The sequence below is a fragment of the Oncorhynchus tshawytscha genome, linkage group LG01, assembly GCF_018296145.1.
Source record: "Oncorhynchus tshawytscha isolate Ot180627B linkage group LG01, Otsh_v2.0, whole genome shotgun sequence".
Classification (NCBI taxonomy): domain Eukaryota; kingdom Metazoa; phylum Chordata; class Actinopteri; order Salmoniformes; family Salmonidae; genus Oncorhynchus; species Oncorhynchus tshawytscha.
Genome location: NC_056429.1, coordinates 35,275,639 through 35,294,218, shown reverse-complemented (window position 1 = coordinate 35,294,218; position 18,580 = coordinate 35,275,639). Strand labels below are relative to the sequence as shown.

Sequence of the window (18,580 nt, the reverse complement as noted above, 5' to 3'; positions counted from 1 at the left end):
AATCAGTTTTTTGATATCCCACACCTGTCTGGTGGATGGATTATCTTGGCAAATGCTCACCAACAGGCATGTAAACACATTTTTACACAACATTTTTGATAAGCTTTTTCTATGTATGGAATATTTCTTGGATCTTTTATTTCAGCTCATGAAACAGCTCATTTTGTTCAGTGTATAATAAGATTTTGTTGCACTGTAGACTACGAATATAGGACCCCAAGTTTAACCTGACCAGGTCATGAGATAAGGAAAAACTCCCAAGCCCCAGAAAAGACACATACAAATTGCCACACCTCTTTAAAACCTGTGGTGAAACTGACTATAGAATATTACAATGCAATCTTTGATGAATGATGAAATGTGATCTGTCATCTTATATTTAGACTTGTACAGTAGTTTTGTAATGTGTTCTTGCCTGACTAACAAAAAAATTCAATAAACTGGTTTCCAGAATTGATGCTGCCTGCAAGCCAAGCATCCCCAAAGGTGAGCACATGAACCATATTCAGTTTCACTATAGAAATTCTGGAAAGACTGGTACCTATTATTTGCACATAAAGGTACGCGACACAACTAAATTGGCCAATGCTATCCCATTTGCAAAAAATGCATAACAATTCTCATCTCTTGGTTCTATTCTATTTGCTATTTAGAGTAAGCACTTGTATACAGATCAATTCCTGAGGGGGAAAGTTGTTTTTTGTTCTCAATCCTTGATAACATGTAAATGAGACATTTGGTCAGTTGAAAATACAAAAAGGTGAATATTTTATTGTTCAATATTACATTAATAAACCACATTATTTTTGGAGTCAAATGCTTCAGTTCAGGGTAATGTCCTAACATAAGTGAACAGAATGGTCATAGCTAATGTAACCACACTACAAAAGAAATGGAGACAGGAGTGTGTGTTGTTGGATACAGTGGGTATTGAATGCATTCACCCTGAATTGAAACGTATCCTATCCTCACACAAAGTGAAAACAGGTGATGTGAAAGACCAATTTGATTTATGTTGATTTCTTCTGCTTCTTCTTCTCTGCCTCCTCTTCTTTCTCCTTCTCGATTTCAGTCACAAGGGTTTCAATTTCTTTAGACTCCAAAAGCTGAGAAATATGTACAAAACAGGGAATTAGTAATGATTACAAAATCCATCCAGAGAATAAATCAGTTAACTGCTTTTGAGCTATTAGTGCGTGTACCTTCAATGACTGATTTCTCCTGATCACAGCCAGCTCAATGTTCTTTCCTCCTGACTGGACGACCTGTGAGGATAGGGTCAGGAGGTCAGCATGCTGTTGTTCATTACCATCAACCACCATGAGTGATTTAGTTGCCCGATTTACACTATAGAACCGACCCAAACCATAGTTGCCGGCATAGATATGTTCATTTCACAGTCCTTTCCAGCAACAATAGTGGACACATAATCAGGTTAGCCTAGTACAGCTCGCCTTGGCCATAGTGTGGATCAGGCAAGTGCTGGTGCTTGCACTAGCCTACCTCCAAAAGGGCTTTGATGGCCAGCTTTATAGCCTCGTTGTCAGTGGCGATGGACTCCTCTGTGTAGTTCTTCTCCAGAAACTCCCGGACAGTCTTTGCACTGCGACCGATAGCATTAGCCTGCAGAAGAGTAGATGGAGAGGTTACCAACAAAAAAAGACAAGCAAGTAACCTTACAAAACAGTTTGACTGATTAAACCACACATCCAAGGCAATATACTACACCATTTCTTAAAAACCCCAAATAGGTTGAATAAAGCCAGTACTAGTGTGGGCATGTGTGTTCTGCTTTCTATCCATAAAGCCAGACATGAGGCCACTGTCTGCCACACACACCTTCCAGGCATGGTATGTTCCAGACGGGTCGGTTTGGTACAGCCGTGGGGTTCCATCACAGTCGAAGCCCACGATTAGAGCAGAGATACCGAAGGGTCTTCGTCCGTTACTCTGCGTGTAGCGCTGGAGGAGGAGGGTTAAGAGAGAGATACATTCTTACTCAAGGTGTTTGTGTGTGAGAAAATGCCAGGGTCATTAGGCACCAAATGGTAGAGAAGTGAAACAGAGATGACTACTACTAATAAGAAACTCACTTTCGTTTTCTGTTGCAGTGTTTCACTACAGCGTGCCCGAATGAACACTTGAGTGGAGTGTGGTAACGACACATTTTCATACCAGTGTCGATGCAGCCTACCTGTTTGAGTGTAGCGATGTGGCGTGTGATGTACTCCACCGTAACAGGGTCCTCTACAGTGAGCCTGTGGCTCTGACACTCTACCCTCGCTCTGTTGATAACTATACGAGCATCTGCCGTCAGACCTGGAAGGACAGGAGAAAGACAATATTAGACACGTTATACATTTCAGGCCTATTACTCAAAACCAACACAAAACACCTACTCTTCCACACACTAAAAAGCAGGCCTTGCATCTGAAATACACAGCACAGGCTAAATGATAACTATTCCCATTACCTGCAAATGCCATGCACACATGATCATCCAGTGCACAGATCTTGCGTACAGTCCTCTCCTCTTGGAGTTTAGCGACAGACTTTTTCTCAACACCCAGAACGACAATGTCTTTACCACGGATGCCAACCTGTACACATTAAGAATAATGCTTAGTCTGCATAGCTTCATATGAGGTTATACAGATATCATTTTTCTGAGATGAGCATAAAGACGACCTGTTAGGCAACTTTAGCTAGCTGGGATAGTTGGCAGGTTAGCAACAACATGCAAGTCATGCTGGCCCCGATGTGTAAGTAACGTTAACTATCTGCTAACTATGTAACTAGCTAGCTTGAAAATGAGCAAGATGCTTCTCTGCAGCTAAAACTACAATCCACTGTCAATTCGACTTCACAAAGCAATGAAGTATCTTAGTTAAGACTGGAAACCAAACGCAACTTCAAGTAGCTAGCTAACGTTAGCTAATTAGCTTGCCTAGTTAAGCTAACTAACGTTAGCTAATAACACTCACCGCGGTCGAGCCTTTTTTCACAGCCTCTTGCGCATATTCCACTTGAAACAGGTGTCCATCGGGGGAAAAGACCGTTATAGCTCTATCATATCTAGCGGCCATATCTAACTACTAAGAAAAGTTAAATAAATAAAAAATACGAAGTGTTCACCTGTTAGCTAAACAACCCGCTAAGGCTTTGGACCAATGACAGCTTTGGAATGGTACCAATTTGCGCATGCGCTGGTATGGAAACGTTGAAAGGGCGGTGCGTTTGATCCCATCACGTCCGTTCCACCAGCAAGAACAAGCAAGACTAAGCAGGCATAAGGCCGTGACCTCTGTGATTTTCCTTCAAAATACAAGTTTGGAATTAAGATCGTGAAAAATAATACAAGTTGTCGAAATTCGTAAAATTTTTATGATGAAATGTTAGCAGACTTAGTTTAACAATATGAAAAAATACATGAAGTGAATTGCCTTTATAGCACAAATTATATTATAGCATTGACCTTATTGTTGACAGCATTAAAAGTAATGATTACTAGATAGTTGTCATGGTAACAACAGTTACAAGGCTACTATTCATAATAATAGTAACAATCGTGTGTACTTCAGGAGACAGCAGAGGGAGCACGCACCTATCCACATCGACTGGACAGTCAAGTTCCTCGGAGTACACATCACTGACAATCTGACAGTGGTGGATAAAGTACCCAATTGTCATACTTGAGTAAAGTAAAGATAGCTTAATATAAAGTGACTCAAGAAAAAGTGAGTCACCCAGTAAAATACTACTTGAATAAAAGCCAAAAAGTATTTGGTTTTAAATATACTTAAGTATTAAAAGTAAAAGTATGAATCATTTCGAATTCCTTATATTAAGCAAACCAGAGCACATGATTTTATTGTTTTTTTAAATGTATGGATAGCCTGGGGCACACTCCAAAAATCAGACATAATTTACAAACAAAGCATTTGTGTTTAGTGAGTCTGCCAGATCAGATGCAGCAGGGATGACCAGAGATTTTCTCTTTAAGTGTGTGAATTGAACAAGCATTCAAAATGTAAGAAGTACATTTGGGTGTCAGGGAAAATGTATGGATTAGAAAGTAAAAACATTTCTTTAGGAATGTAGTGGAGTAAAAGTACAAGTTGTAAAAAATATAAATAGTAAAGTAAAGGACAGATACCCCAAAAAATGACTTAAGTAGTATTTTAATGTATTTTTACATAAGTACTTTACACCACTGCAATCTGAAATGGTCCACCCACACAGACAGTGTGGTGAAGAAGGCGTAACTTCAACTTCCGGAGGCTGAAGAAATTTGTCTTGGCCCCTAAGACCCTCACAAACTTTTACAGATGCAAAATTGAAAGCCTCCTGTTGGGCTGTATCACCGCCTGGTACAGCAACTACACCACCTGCAACCGCAGGGCTCTCCAGAGGGTGGTGCGTTCTGCCCAACGCCTCACCAGGGGCACACTGCCTGCCCTCCAGGACACATACAGCACCTGATGTCACAGGAAGGCCAAAAAGATCATCAAGGACATCAACCATCCGAGCCACTGCATGTTCACCCCGCTATCATCCAGAAGGCGAGGGGCATCAAAGCTCGAATTGAGAGACTGAAAAACAGCTTCTAACTCAAGGCCATCAGACTGTTAAATAGCCATCACTCTGCCGGCTAGCACCCCGTTACTCAACCCTGCACCTTAAAGGCTGCTGCCCTATGTACATACTGTAGACATGGAATCATTGGTCACTTTAATAATGGAACTAGTCACTTTAATAAAGGAACACTAGTCCTTTATTAAAAATATATAAATATGAATAATTAGTAAAGGAGAGAAGGGGACAGTCAGTGGGGTAAGGACAGGGTCAGATCAAGGACAGGAGTGGACTGTCAGTTGGGTTTAGTTCAGTTTAGTTTATTAGGATCCCATTAGCTACTCTTCCTGGGGTCAACATAAAACATTGAGTACAAACACATGACAAATAGACAATAACAACATAAAATAAGAATTAAATATAGGAGACATGAAGGGACAACTAAAATACTATTTACAGACTATTCATATATGAATATTCATAATATATTCTTATATACAGTACAGTTAAATTAGATCTTTAGAAAGAGGAGAGATGCTGTGATACAATATGTTTTTGAACTGTTTTTTAAAGCTAAACTTGCTTTTTGCCTGAGTTCCCTCTGTTGGCAGAGCATTCCACATTGGCATGGCTCTATAGATAACTGAGCGACACAGTAAATCTGTTTTTGGTTTTGGTACCGTGAAGATGCCCATAGTGGCATGTCTGGTGGGGATTGTGTGTCTGTTTGAAGTGTATGCAAATAGATTATACAACTGGTTAGGCATTTTCAACACACAAATGTTTCTTAAAAAGACTAAAAGAGAAGTAGTCCATTTCTCCTCAACCCTCATGAAACACTATCATGCATGATGTTGATGTTAATTCTTTGTGCATTTAAGGGCATGAGGTGATGATTTGTTTTGAGCCAGCTGTGGCTTTGCTAGGTATTTATTTGCTGCACCTGAACATATTACCGGACAGTACTCAAGATGGGACAAGATCAAAGCCTGAGCAACTAGTACAGTTGATCTTTGTGTCAAAAAACAGAACATCTTTTTATAACAGACATACAGTGGCCCCTATTCTGAAACTATTCAGACCCATTGACTTTTTCTACATTTTGTTACGTTAGAGCCTTATTCCAAAATGGATTCAATTGTTGTTCCCTCATCAATTTATATGCAATACCCCATAATGACAAAGTAAAAACACATTTTTAGAAATGTAATTTATAAAACATAAAAAATGGAAATGTCACACTTACATAAGCATTCAGACCCTTTACTCGGTACATTGTTGAAGCACCTTTGGCAGCGATGACAGCCTTAAGTCTTCTTGGGTATAATGCTACAATCTTGGCACCCCTGTATTTGGGGAGTTTCTCCCATTTTTCTCTGCAGATCCTCTCAAACTGTCAGGTTGCATGGGGAGCGTTGCTGCACAGCTATTTTCAGGTCTCTCCAGAGATGTTCGAACGGGTTCAAGTCCGGGCTCTGGCTGGGCAACTCAAGGACATTCAGAGACTTGTCCCGAAGCCACTCCTGCGTTGTCTAGGCTGTGTGCTGTGGTGGTTACTTTCTGTATTATCAAATGATTATCTGCCTTATAGGCAGAGTTGCAAAGAAAAAGCCATATCTCAGACTGGCCAATAAAAATAAAAGATTAAGATGGGAAAAAGAACACAGACACTGGACAGAGGAACTCTGCCTAGAAGGACATCATCCCGGAGTCGCCTCTTCACTGTTGACGTTGAGACTGGTGTTTTGCGGATTCTATTTAATGAAGCTGCTGTTGATAGACGTACTCGCTGGTAAATTTGTTCTGGCTATCTACTCCGATTTCAGACCACGGGTAACATTTTCAGATATTTCACGTTTATAATTTTGACATAAGGTCTTTTAATTTCAAGTTAAAGTGTACTGTTAGCTAGCTAGCTAACGTTAGCTGGCTAACTCGCTAACTAACGTTTAGTGTATGATCTTATAATTCGTATCTCAGAGACACTAGTTATAGCCTAATGTTAGCTAGCTAACATTGAACCTGGTTGGTTAGTCTACCTGTAGATTCATGCAGGGTAGTAGCGTCATGAGTTGGGATTATGGTTAATTGTTTACCTAGCTAGCTAGCTACATGTCTGAACAAAAGATGCTCATTTTAGTGTGCCAGAGCGCAGAATAACTGAAGTATTTACGAACGCTATATGGCCGGTGTCAGTAAACATTGGCAAAAAAACGTAAATAAATTGTTGCCAGCAGTACAGTTACAGTGCTCTGGATAACATGAAAACAGCCTAACCAGCTCTGCTAGGGCGAGTAAAATGGTCAGAGTGGGGTGTTCTCTCAGTATGTTTCTGGAAGTAGCTAGCAAGGTAGCCAATGTTAGTCAGTTAGCTTGGGTGCTTGACTGCTGTTGTGAGGTCAGAATGTTCGGATCAACCCTACTCTTTGGCCAGAGCGTCCAGTGTGTGCTCTGAACGTGAAACGCTCATGAACTACCTTAGACACACAAGTGTAAAGGAATGAATAAGAATATGTACATATAAATATATGGCCGCGCGATGGCCGGACAGCATATACCGCAGACTGACTGAGCAGAGGTTACAATCTTACAGCATGGAAGTGGCAGGGCTGAGTATTTGTTGAGATCTTGATTATGGAACAGGTTGCAGCTGGTGGGGATCTGATCTGCCTCCAGCACATCTGTCTCGCCCCCACACACACACATAAACACAAACACACACACACACACACACACACAAACACACACACACACACAAAGAGGAAGAGGGAGAGAGCACTGGGAGAGTGGCGGCAGGTTAGGGAGACACCGGACGAGAAGTAGAGGGAGTGGCATGAGCAGATGTAACAGATTTCTCTGAAACCCACACATAATTATCTGTAAGGTCCCTTAGTCCAGCAGGGAATTTCAAACACAGATTCAACCACAAAGACCAGGGAGGTTTTTACAATGCCTTGCAAAGAAGGGCACCTATTGGTAGATGAGTAGAAATACAAAAAGCAGACATGTAATATCCCTTTGAGCATGGTGAAGTTATTAATTACACTTTGGATGGTGTATCAATACACCCAGTCACTACAACGGTACGATCATCCTTCCTAGCTCAGTTGATGGAGAGGAAGAAAACACTCAGGGATTTCACCATGAGGTCAATGGTGACTTTAAAACAGTTACAGAGTTTAATGGCTGTGAAAGGAGAAAACTGTGGATGCATCAACAACATTGTAGTTACTCCACAATACTAACCTAAATGACAGAGAGAAAAGAAGGAAGCCTGTACATAAACATATTACAAAACATGCATCCTGTTTACAATAAGGCACTAAAGTAAAACAGCAAACAATGTGGTAAATAAATTAACTTTAGGTCCTGAATACAAAAGGTTATGTTTGTGGCAAATCCAGCACAACATATCACTAAGTACAACTTCATATTTTCAAGCATTGTGGTGGCTGCATCATGTTATGGGTATGCTTGTCATCGGAAAGGACTAGGGAGTTTTTTTAGGATAAAAAGAAATAGAGCTAAGCAGAAACAAAATCCAACAGACACTTGGAGACAAATTCACCTTTTAGAAGGACAATAACCTAAAACACAATGCCAAATATACACTGGAGTTGTTACCAAGACGTCATTGAATGTTCCTGAGTGGCCTAGTTAGTTTTGACTTAAATCGACTTGAAAATGTATGACAAGACTTGAAAATGGCTGTCTAACAATGATCAACAACCAACTTGACAGAGTGTGAAGAATTTTTCTTAGAATAATGTGCAAATATTGCACAAAACAGGTGTGCAAAGCTCTTAGAGTCTTACCCAGAAAGACTCGCAGCTGTAATCTCTGCCAAAGGTGATTCTAACATGTAATGATTCAGGGGTGTGAATACTTATGTAAATGAGATATTTCTGTATTTCATTTCCAATAAATTTGCAGAAATGTCTAAAAACATGTTTTCACTTTGTTATTATGGATTTTTTGTATATGTACATTTTGAATTCAGGCTTTAACACAACAAAATGTGGAATAGTCAAGGGGTGCTTTTCTACTTGTCTAGTGACTCATCTTTTTATTGGTGTATCCCAGCAGTTTGTGATTTGTTAGTATTTATTTGTAGAAACATGGGCAATATGCATGTCCAATATGAAAAACGATTGGATTTAAGTTGATGGGCCACTCTATAAGGGAGGCCAAATGAGCAGCGTCACTCCTCGGTGTAAACTCTGTGGATTTAGAAACTAGAAGTTCTCTTGAGTAGAATGGACGACATTTTTAATGTGACACAATTTACAGAGAATTTTGTATGGTGCAATATGTATGTCCAATATGGAAAATACTTTTGGATTTATGTTGATGGGCCACACTATACGCTCCGCCAAATGAGCAGCGACGCTCCTCTGGGTGTAAACTCTGTGGAGTTGGACAGCTGAACTTCTCCTGAGTAGAATGGACCAGCCTTTTACTGCGACACAATTTACAGATAGATTTGTATGGTGCAATAAATGATCGAAGTACACACAAAAAACATTGTTGATCATTTAGGCTTGACATTTATTTATTTGATAAAATAATGACATATCTCATAGAAATACGTTTAATTATTATTTGTATGATAACGAGTATGAAATATATAGATAATTGCGCATATTGTCCATAATTATACCCCTAATTATTCATATACAATTTATACAGGACGGGACTATTATTCTGAAGGATTCCAAAAATACGTGATCCGGAAGTACTTCTTTATCCTTGCCTACTATGACGTCTTGATAGAAAGTGATTAACCGGAAGTCTACGGGAACCAAACTACGACCTGCATCAATTTGAAGAGATAGCTGGAGTTTTTATTTTTTATTAAAACCATTTGCTGGTTAGTTAGCTCGTTTTTTGCTATCTTTTTTTGTTGTTGTTGTATTATGCCTAAATGATGAAATAGCGCAGCTGAACTCTTTGAGTATTAGCAAATATTCTCTGACTGATATCTGTGGAGCTGATCTGCTGCATGTTTATTTAATCTGCCTCGTTTTTCATCTGATACTGAGCATGCCTGCTCCTTACCTTGAACAAATTAGAAGAGCCAAGGAGTGGCAGGATGCCAAAGTTACTTCCACCATTACACCCACCTTGAAGAAGATATGCATCAAAACAGTGAGTCGTCACATGGATGTACTAGACAAGAAAGCTCTAGGTAAGTGTCTCATCTTCGATGCAACCAAGGGAGTTTTTTTTACATTGTGCTGGACGAAGGACGATCTTGGTTGCATCAAAGCTAAGTGTTACTCAGCTATTTTAGCTAATGCATGTACAATACATGAATGGACTGGTACCCAAACTAGCTCTCGAAAACGCTAGGTGGCATTCTGCCTTCTCCCTACAGTTTTCAGCCTTTATTAACTTCGCGCACAACTGACTCGTGTGAACTACAATCCCGACGCAGTTTTAACTTTTAGAAACGTCAATAATCATAGCTTGCGATACGGCTTTTGAAACATATGGCCCATATCTTTCATCGATAAAGAATCCTTCAAATAAAAAATAAACTATATTGTAGGAGTTTTGCGAAGAACCATACAGCTATGGGTGTCTCCATCCAAAGAAACGACACTTCTTGAATTACACTTACACACAGGTGTTCGGGGGCATGCTACACTTAACACAAATATAAATGCAACATGTAAAGTGTTGCTCCCATGTTTCATGAGCTGAAATGAAAGAGTGCGCAATTGTCATGCTGACTGCAGGAATGTCCACCAGCGCTGTTGCCATATAATGTAATGTTAATGTCTCTAACATAAACCGTCTCCAACGATGTCAACATTGTGAACAGAGTGCCCCGTGGTGGGGTTAGGGTATGGCCAGGCATAAGCTATGGACAACAAACACAATTGCATTTTTATCAATGTCAATTTCAATGCACAGAGATACCATGACGAGATCTTGAGGCCCATGGTCGTGCTATTCATCTGCTGCCATCACCTCATGTTTCAGCATTATAATATACAGTCCCATGTCACAAGGATCTGTACACAATTCCTGGAAGCTGAAAATGTCCCAGTTCTTCCATGACCTGCTTACTCACCAAACATGTCACCTATTGAGCATGTTTGGGATGCTCTAGGTTGCCTTGTAGACAGCGTGTTCCAGCTCCCGCCAATATCCTGCAACTTCGCACAGCCATTGAAGAGGAGTGGGACAACATTCCACAGGCCACAATCAACAGCCTGATCAACTCTGTGCGTCTCACTGAATGAGGCAAATGGTGGTCACATCAGATATTGACTGGTTCTCTGATCCACAACCCTACTTTAAAAAAAAAAAAAGGTATGCATATCTGTATACCCAGTCATGTGAAATCCATAAATTAGGGCCTAATGAATTTATTCCAATTGACTGATTTCCTTATATGAACTGTAACTCAGTAAAATCTTTGAAATTGTTGCATGTTGCATTTTATATTTTTGTTCAGTATAGATAGGTAATTAGCACAGGTGGTTGTCTGTTGTCAAACAAGCGCTGTAACATCGAGATATGGCCGTGTGGGCACACTAATCCTATCAAGGTGTGTATCAATTTGACCTTTTATTGTTTTTTGAAAATTATTTCTCGCAGATATGAAAGATAAGGTCCTAATGCTTCCAAAACTGTACCTCAAGCGACGTTTGTTAATGTTCCGATTGAGCGTTGGGGCTCTTAACAAAACTCCCCCATGCAGACGAATCCTTTGTCCAATGACTCTTATGTGTAATGACTAGCTAGAATGTTCCTTACTGACTGTATATCCTAAAGAGGATAAACAAGATAAAATGCAGTCTGAATATCCTGAAAATTAACCGTTTTTAATATTACCCATTTAGACCTACCAATCTCACTGATCAAGGAGCTTCTGCAGCATTTAAACATTGTTGATCTGGATAGAATTCAGCCTGCAGTGAACCGGAAAGGTAAGTACTGTAAAGCCTAGCTTTGGTCGTTGGCTCTGTCAGCTACGCTCTCACTATGACTGTCAGTGGAGAGATCAGCGCAGCCAAATTACATACTGGACCAGCGCTATATAACACCCAACAGGCCTTAAATCACACTGCTGATTTTTCAGACAGGGGGTAGCTCATTGAGGGTAGCTAACTACTGCTATTCTATTAAACATTTTATTTGTCTGTCTTTCAGGAATCTCCACCTCCTTTGTGTGGGCAGGAATATTGAGAAGAATCTCTGGGCCTCGCAAAGGGAGTGTAAGTATCTTATCCACATAATAATCCACCTTTGTACCATCTGGCTTTTTCACTATTTAAATTCCATCATGCAGTTAACTTCACTCTCCACCACATACTAAGGTGAGGCAATCCACTGAGAATGTTGAAAAGTACAAAACAACAGCCGGATAACTAGTTTTAGTTCCAAGGTTGGCTATGTGTGTGATCTATAGCCTGAAACACTAGTTCTGAACCCTATAACACTAGTTCTGAACTATACCTTCTAGAGAATGTGTTCCTTTTCCATAATTATTATGTTATTCTTGTTTCTTTTCCAGACAATACTCACCGAAGATGAATGGAGGGAGATAAGCATGCATAAGCTCTTTAACTTGGCCTTCTATGGCTTCAGGTTCGGAGGTGATACAAAATACCTCCTGAATGTCAACTTTAACTCCCTTCTCTTAGTCATGGCCAAATACATCCAGCACCTGGTTCTTCGAACATCACGACCACACGGCTACTTCTTCGCGAGGAGGTCCGTTCTGAGCGTTCTGGAGAAGGGTGTAAGGTGCATTCAACTGGGAGAGAGCACTCAGCTCAGAGAGTGGCCCAGTGATGTCTTATACACCCTGCACCGTTTACTGGACCACGGGGCAGCCCGTGATGTCATCATAAACCAGAGCCCAGATCCTCGTCTGCTGGCTTGGATTCTTCATGGCAGGGGACCTCGGAGTAAAAGCCACCAATGTCCAATGGAGTCCATGCAAGGTGAGATGGTCAAATGTTGCCAGGTGCCAAACACTGCAGGAAGCAGCGCTGGAGATGCTGAGGCAGCCAACTACCAGGTCCCAGAGAAAGAGGAGCCTGATGAAGAAGATAATAATGGTGGGACCCCATGCAAGCGTCCAAGGTTGAGTATTGCCTCTGCGAAGGCAGAGCTTGACTTGACCAGCACTCCATGCCAATGTATGGTCCCCAAGCCATTGTGCCAGATGTTTATACCCTCGGCTGGTCACTCGACAGAGATTTGCCACAAGGGGCAAATCCATTCACTAAAGATCAATGACTTCCGGGGTGGAGTCTTCCCTGTACTGCTTCCTCTCCTGCCTTCTTGGCTGTGCCTCCACTCTCTAAGCCTGCAAAGTGCTTGTAAGTGTATAATCTATACAATCTATTGTGTTTTATGTGTTTATTACAAAGAAAGAGTATGCTAAAAAGGACAGTTATGAACGTGGAATGCACTCGTTGGTTGCCTCCCAAATGGCACCCTATTCACTTTATTATGCACTACCAGGGTAAGGGGAATAGGGTACTATAAAGGCTATAGGGTGTATTCGGACACAGGCCGAGTGTTTCTGTTGTTGATGCCTCTGTCTGCAGGGACCTTTGAGGAGGGTGATGCGTTGAGCCTGGCAGAGTCTCTCCAGCAGCTGTCTGCTACACCAGGCTGCTCCCTGATTGAGCTGAGTGTGGGGTCCCTGACCCATCCTGCTCTCATGGAGTCCCTGCTGAATGCATGCCCCACCCTCAGGTCATTCTCCATGGAGATCCACCCGGTAGCAGAGTACCACAGAGCCCCACTGAGAAGCATTCCCCAGCCTGCACACCATGCAGGTGGCCGACATATCTAGTATATGGACCACCCAAAGTTATTCATATCCAACCTGTACAAAATGTTTTTGTTTTATTGTAGTTTGTGGGGTCGGTTTACCAGACATAGAGTAATCCTCATCTCAGATTTGAACTAAAATCAAGTTTTAGCGAGTTGTCGGGTTAGGTGAGATTAATTTAACAAGAAAAGTGAAATCTCAACATAAGAAAGGTTAACATATTAAGACATGAGGATTGCATATTTGTAAAACAATGGTATATAAATGTTTACTTTTTAAAATTGAGTCACAGAGAATTGGATGTCTACAAAGAGCATTTATTTTTGCTTTGTATTTGAGAACTTGTCCCAACTTTTCATTGCTAGAACTCTCACTGGAGAAGCTGTGTGTGAAAGTACCCAAATTGAGGACCAGTGTGGAGAGTCTGATGTGTGTGTTGCTACGCTCTCCTCGCCTCACCTCACTTCACGTCTCAGGAATCAACAGCTCAACTGGCTTCTCACCCAGCCACCTCCTCAACACAGTGGCAGGTAACATGGAGTCATTTAAAACCACTGTCAACGTAGAGTACAAGCATTACATTTCATTCAACAGTTTTGTCATTTAGCTTAAGCAGATGCTCTTATCTAGAGCGACTTAGTCAGTGCATCCAAGTGCTATTTTCTAGCAGTTTTGTATGTGTAAGTTGATGCTGCTGTGCTCACATAATGGGCTAGAATATGCATTATCTGTTTTTTTTGTTAGTGTGCTTCTAATTGCTTCTGCAATAACTTAATGTGCAATGTATGTGGAACACTTCATAGCCGTAGGAGATATTTTTATTTTCTCCCATACGGTAAAATTGTTTTTGTGTTCCTGCTGTCTCAGAGTCCAATCGCCACCTGAAGGACCTCACCTTGGAGGATATCAACCTGTCTGATTGTCACTGTGCAATCTTCCAGTTACTGGATAACTACTGTATGTTGGAAGGTAAGGAATGATTTCCATTAAGTAGTTTTTATATCGAGTGATGTAGTAAAATTCATATTAAATCTGTTTTTATCTAACATGTATGCAGCTCTAAAAAGTGGTATGCAGCATGGATCAGTCTATTCTATGGTTGTGTCTCAAATGGCACCCTATTCCTTATGTAGTGCACTACTTTTGTCAAGGGCCTAAAAGGAAAACGGTGCCATTTGGGATGCATCCTAATTGTATTCTCCTGTCTGCTCCATAATGACAGCGTTGTCATTGAAGGACTGTCGGCTTCTGGAGAAATGCAGTGACAAGGAAGATGTCGTCCGACAGCTGGTTAATTCTCTCAAAAAGGTTTCATCTCTCCAGTCTCTCAACCTGGCTCAAAACCGCCTCGGTAAGAGGCCAACTTAGCTTTGTTTCATAGGTTTCGTTCAGACTTTTCATGCTACATCCTCTGCCACCTTTTATTTTATTTAACCATTATTTAACTAGGCAAGTTAGTTATGAACAAATTCGTATTTACAATGACGGCCTACCAAAAGGCAGGTCTCTTGCGGGGACCTGGGGCTGGGATTCAAATAAAAAAATATAGGACAAAACACATCACGACAAGAGAGACACCAGAACACTACATAAAGAGAGACTTAAGACAACAACCTAGCATGGCAGCAACACATGACAACAACATGATAGCAGCACAAAACATGGTACAAACACTATTGGGCACAGACAACAGCACAAAGGCAAGAAGGTAGAGACAACAATACATCACGCAAAGCTACTACACCTCTGGATGGTATGAATTCGATTTTTGAGTGCATGAATTGAGACAACTCTTTTTATTTTGTCCTTTTAGCCAAGACTGTGACAGTTTTGGGGGAACTCTTCAAAGGACCCTCACCAAGCACAGTGAAAGAGCTGGACATCAGGCAAGTAGCTGCTATAAGCATTTCAGTAGGCTATTTTGGCATTTTGTGAAGAGGCCTTATTTGTCTTATAAGAGTTGGACTCTGTCCCTATTCTCCACATTTCCCCCAAAGTGTGCGCAAGCAAACTCCCCGTCGTGGATTGGTGTAAGCATTGGCTGTAGGGAGTTTCAAGTTCCACCACTGTTAAATCCATGATGTAGAGTGTACAACTGCAGACTTTGAGAGAAGGGTGGCAAATTGGAACGTAGCCATTCTGTTTCTTGTATTTCCTGTCTTTGTCGTTGATAGCTCCAACTTCATCCAGCCTCCTGAGCTGCTAGAGTTAGGGAAGTTGTTGGAGACCCACCGTCCTCCCCAGAGACTACTCCTCACCCTGAAGAGCAACCCACTGGACAGAAACATGGAGCTGAGGGACACGGCTCTGGGCACGCTCAGTCACATTTGTGACCTCATCACCGACCACTGGAACTCCAGGGACACCATGGCTGACCACATCAGCATCATGTGAACTAGGTCTTAGGTCATGTGAATGGAGTAGGGTGAAGTTGCCTCTAGGTGCTGATCTTGGGACAGTTTTGTGAGGAAGAGGAAGCTGGTCCTAGACCTCTAGATAGGGGAACCTTCGCCTCGTAATCCTGCGAATTCTGGGTTGTGTTCATTAGTAACAAACGTTTTGCAATGGAAAAAAATATGAGCATTGTTTATTAGACAAGAACAGATAGTACTTCCCTGTTTCACTCCAGTTCGGACCAACTGAACATGACCCTGGATAAAATGTTGTTCCTTAACCTGAAGTGAACAAACATTTGCTGCTACCCAAGAGAAGTTCCTGGAAATCGAAATTGCTTCACTTTTAAGTCTTTTGTAAGGAACAATATTTTCCAGTTTACAACACATATATATGTTGCTGTTTTGTATGTCAAGGCTGTTGCAGACCTAATAAGCCAAAAACAATGTGTTACATAAATACAAGTGGCCTTATATTTGGCATTTTAAATGGTGAAATAATGGCATAAGAGCTTATTCAGCATCTTTATTGTTGATATATTGTCATGTTTGTAATGCAGCATCTGCAGCCCTTAAAAATCATGTTTGTTGTTTTTTTGGGTCATTGACCTAGAACAGGGATAGGCAACTGCGGATCAGTTACTGAGTCACTCAATTAGCCGATGTCGTCAAAACATTTTTAGATTTCTGGCTAGACTAACTTACCAATCTAATCATGGTCGAATTACTGACCAGGGGGACCCCATTTGATTTTGTAACTTACAGTCTGATATCATATTAAAACTGCAAACATTTGTGATGGAAAGTTGTATTGTTTGTGCTTTTCTAATAACCAATTTCTGTGTTCATGTAAGTAAGTGACTGAACGAATCCTCACCATCAGTATCTGCAATTTGGCAGTACGCCCAGAACCTTGTTTTGAGAAATTTTCAAGGTCTCAGCTTGGAGAGAAGAAGCCTTGTACGGTATTGGTCTGTCCCATGCATGAATCAAACATTAATGATGAATTTATTATGAATAAGCTAAATCGGGCAAATATAATTTGTCTGAAGGCAGTATAAAAGAGATCTAACGGGACTGCCCCGATAGAGCTCCGTTAAGACCGGTACTTTATGCATCTACATTTGACTGTGACCTCTCCAGCTTCCTGTTAATAAACAATGATTCATTTAAGATGAACTTCGAGTGTCCCTATGTAGAATTGCAGCAAACTTGCTTTAAAACGGACCTATTTTCTCTATGCTCTAAACCTTCAATATTTTAAGGGTGGGCAACCATTTGACTTAGGGCCCCCAAAAGGCTTTGACTGCATGTGTGGGTTTGAATGTGGGTACGCAGACCTGCAAGCCACTGCGGACCCTACATTTTTTTATAGCCCCGCCCCCCCAATCAAAGTTGCCCATCCATGACCTAGAATGTCTTGTTTGTTGAATTGCTAGTTGTCTTGGTTCAATAAATTCTGACATGAGTGAAATTGTCTAACGTCTTTACAAAATACTTTTGTTATCAAGGCAATAAAGTATACGATTCAATAGAAAACCAAATTAAGTACATTTAGACAATATACAGGAATATTTACACAGTGAATAGAACCTAAAACGGACTGGAAAGAAAGATGTTGCGACAATTACATATAGGAATTGCCTTTACATAAAAATAAAATAGTCTTCAATATGGTTATTACATTGTTCCACACCCTTGTAAAAAGAGTATGGTGGATTGAACCTTGACAAGTAGCAGTGCCGATATTAGCATGTAAATCTTGGTGGGGCAAAAAGAAAATGTGGGATGCATGCCAGCTGTGACGACCCTCCCACTCTGTCTGCCGTATTCTCTCTTTGTTGTTTCTTTATTAGGATGTCGGTGGGCGGAGTTGGGAGGGTCCTCAGCTACATGGGAAACACCTGGGCCCGGTGTCTCCCAGGATAAATACACCACTTCCCCATTCATGGAGGAGACTCTCCATGCAGACACCTTTATGGATTTTGTTGTGTTTCTTGGTGGTTTTTGAGTTGTTTGCTTTAGCATCTTTTCAACACCCTGCATTATCACATTCATGCATGCAAAACACTCACTTATACTACTGATTACTGATTACACACACCACTGTATATTTTCCTTAGTTGCTTTAGTTAATAAATATATCTTTTGTTACGCCTTATCTCAAGTTGTCTCCCTTTTGTTACGGGCTTTGAGCCGGTTCGTGACACAGCAAAGCCACTACACAACACGAATTGCACTATAACTGACAAACTGTGCCCACAAACTGTTTGGGCCTACATAAAACTGTTCCAAACACATTACCACTGCTAAACCTGGCTTTCAGCGGAGCCCTGTCTGGCAGCGAAACAGTTCATTAAGCCTCATTTACTGCCTTTAAAAAAAAACATAGCGGATATGGCAGACTTGCTTAAACAAATGTGGTTTCTACTGACAATTGAGATGTACAGTTGAAGTCGGAAGTTTACATATGCTTAGGTTGTTTAGAAAGATTATTTCACTTATAATTCACTGTATCACAATTCCAGTGGGTCAGAAATTGACATACACTAAATTGACTGTGCCTTTAAACAGCTTGGAAAATTCCAGAAGATGTCATGGCTTTAGAAGCTTCTGATATGCTAATTGACATCATTTGAGTCAAAAGGAGGTGTACCTGTGGATGTATTTCAAGGCCTATTTCAAGGCCTACAAACTCAGTGTCTCTTTGCTTGACATCATGGGAAAATCAAAAGAAATCAGCCAAGATCTCAGAAAAAAAAATGTAGACCTCCACAAGTCTGGTTCATCCTTGGGAGCAATTTCCAAA

The 18,580-nt window shown here is 40.9% G+C and overlaps 2 protein-coding genes across 4 annotated transcripts; one reads left to right on the top strand and one right to left on the bottom strand.

The window, feature by feature from the left end:
- Nucleotides 1-744: 744 nt before the first annotated feature.
- Nucleotides 745-3,195, bottom strand: LOC112250016 (proteasome subunit alpha type-7-like). Its single transcript, XM_024419821.2, has 7 exons — nt 2,985-3,195; nt 2,474-2,600; nt 2,195-2,319; nt 1,840-1,962; nt 1,504-1,623; nt 1,203-1,265; nt 745-1,106 (listed from the first exon to the last, which is right to left on the bottom strand). Exons 1-7 carry the CDS (start codon nt 3,084-3,086, stop codon nt 1,011-1,013), a joined length of 756 nt encoding a protein of 251 aa, XP_024275589.1. The 5' UTR covers nt 3,087-3,195; the 3' UTR covers nt 745-1,010.
- A 6,147-nt stretch (nt 3,196-9,342) lies between these two features.
- lrrc41 (leucine rich repeat containing 41) lies at nt 9,343-16,944 on the top strand. 3 transcript variants are annotated; one of them, XM_024419797.2, is made up of 11 exons: nt 9,367-9,445; nt 9,648-9,763; nt 11,430-11,516; nt 11,740-11,804; nt 12,104-12,917; nt 13,149-13,382; nt 13,744-13,908; nt 14,246-14,347; nt 14,601-14,729; nt 15,192-15,264; nt 15,553-16,944. In XM_024419797.2, the coding sequence occupies exons 2-11, from the start codon at nt 9,736-9,738 to the stop codon at nt 15,770-15,772; spliced, it is 1,917 nt and encodes a 638-aa protein (XP_024275565.2). In that variant the 5' UTR covers nt 9,367-9,445; nt 9,648-9,735; the 3' UTR covers nt 15,773-16,944. The 3 variants fall into 3 exon arrangements, 2 of the variants coding, with proteins under 2 accessions (XP_024275558.2, XP_024275565.2); XM_024419790.2 differs by having other exon boundaries at nt 9,343-9,763; XR_006083243.1 differs by lacking the exon at nt 15,553-16,944 and having other exon boundaries at nt 9,343-9,763; nt 14,615-14,729.
- The last annotated feature ends 1,636 nt before the right edge of the window (nt 16,945-18,580 follow it).

Bases quoted from the DNA above. Each gene is read 5' to 3' on its own strand.
- LOC112250016 (XM_024419821.2), bottom strand. From the start codon at position 3,086: ATGGCCGCTAGATATGATAGAGCTATAACGGTCTTTTCCCCCGATGGA. The intron at 2,601-2,984 runs GTGAGTGTTATT...TAATGTGTACAG, and splicing joins TGAAAAAAGGCTCGACCGCG to GTTGGCATCCGTGGTAAAGA. The intron at 1,624-1,839 runs GTGTGTGTGGCA...ACTCTTCTGCAG, and splicing joins GAACATACCATGCCTGGAAG to GCTAATGCTATCGGTCGCAG.
- lrrc41 (XM_024419790.2), top strand. From the start codon at position 9,619: ATGCCTGCTCCTTACCTTGAACAAATTAGAAGAGCCAAGGAGTGGCAG. The intron at 9,764-11,429 runs GTAAGTGTCTCA...TTACCCATTTAG, and splicing joins ACTAGACAAGAAAGCTCTAG to ACCTACCAATCTCACTGATC. The intron at 13,383-13,743 runs GTGGCCGACATA...TTTCATTGCTAG, and splicing joins CCAGCCTGCACACCATGCAG to AACTCTCACTGGAGAAGCTG.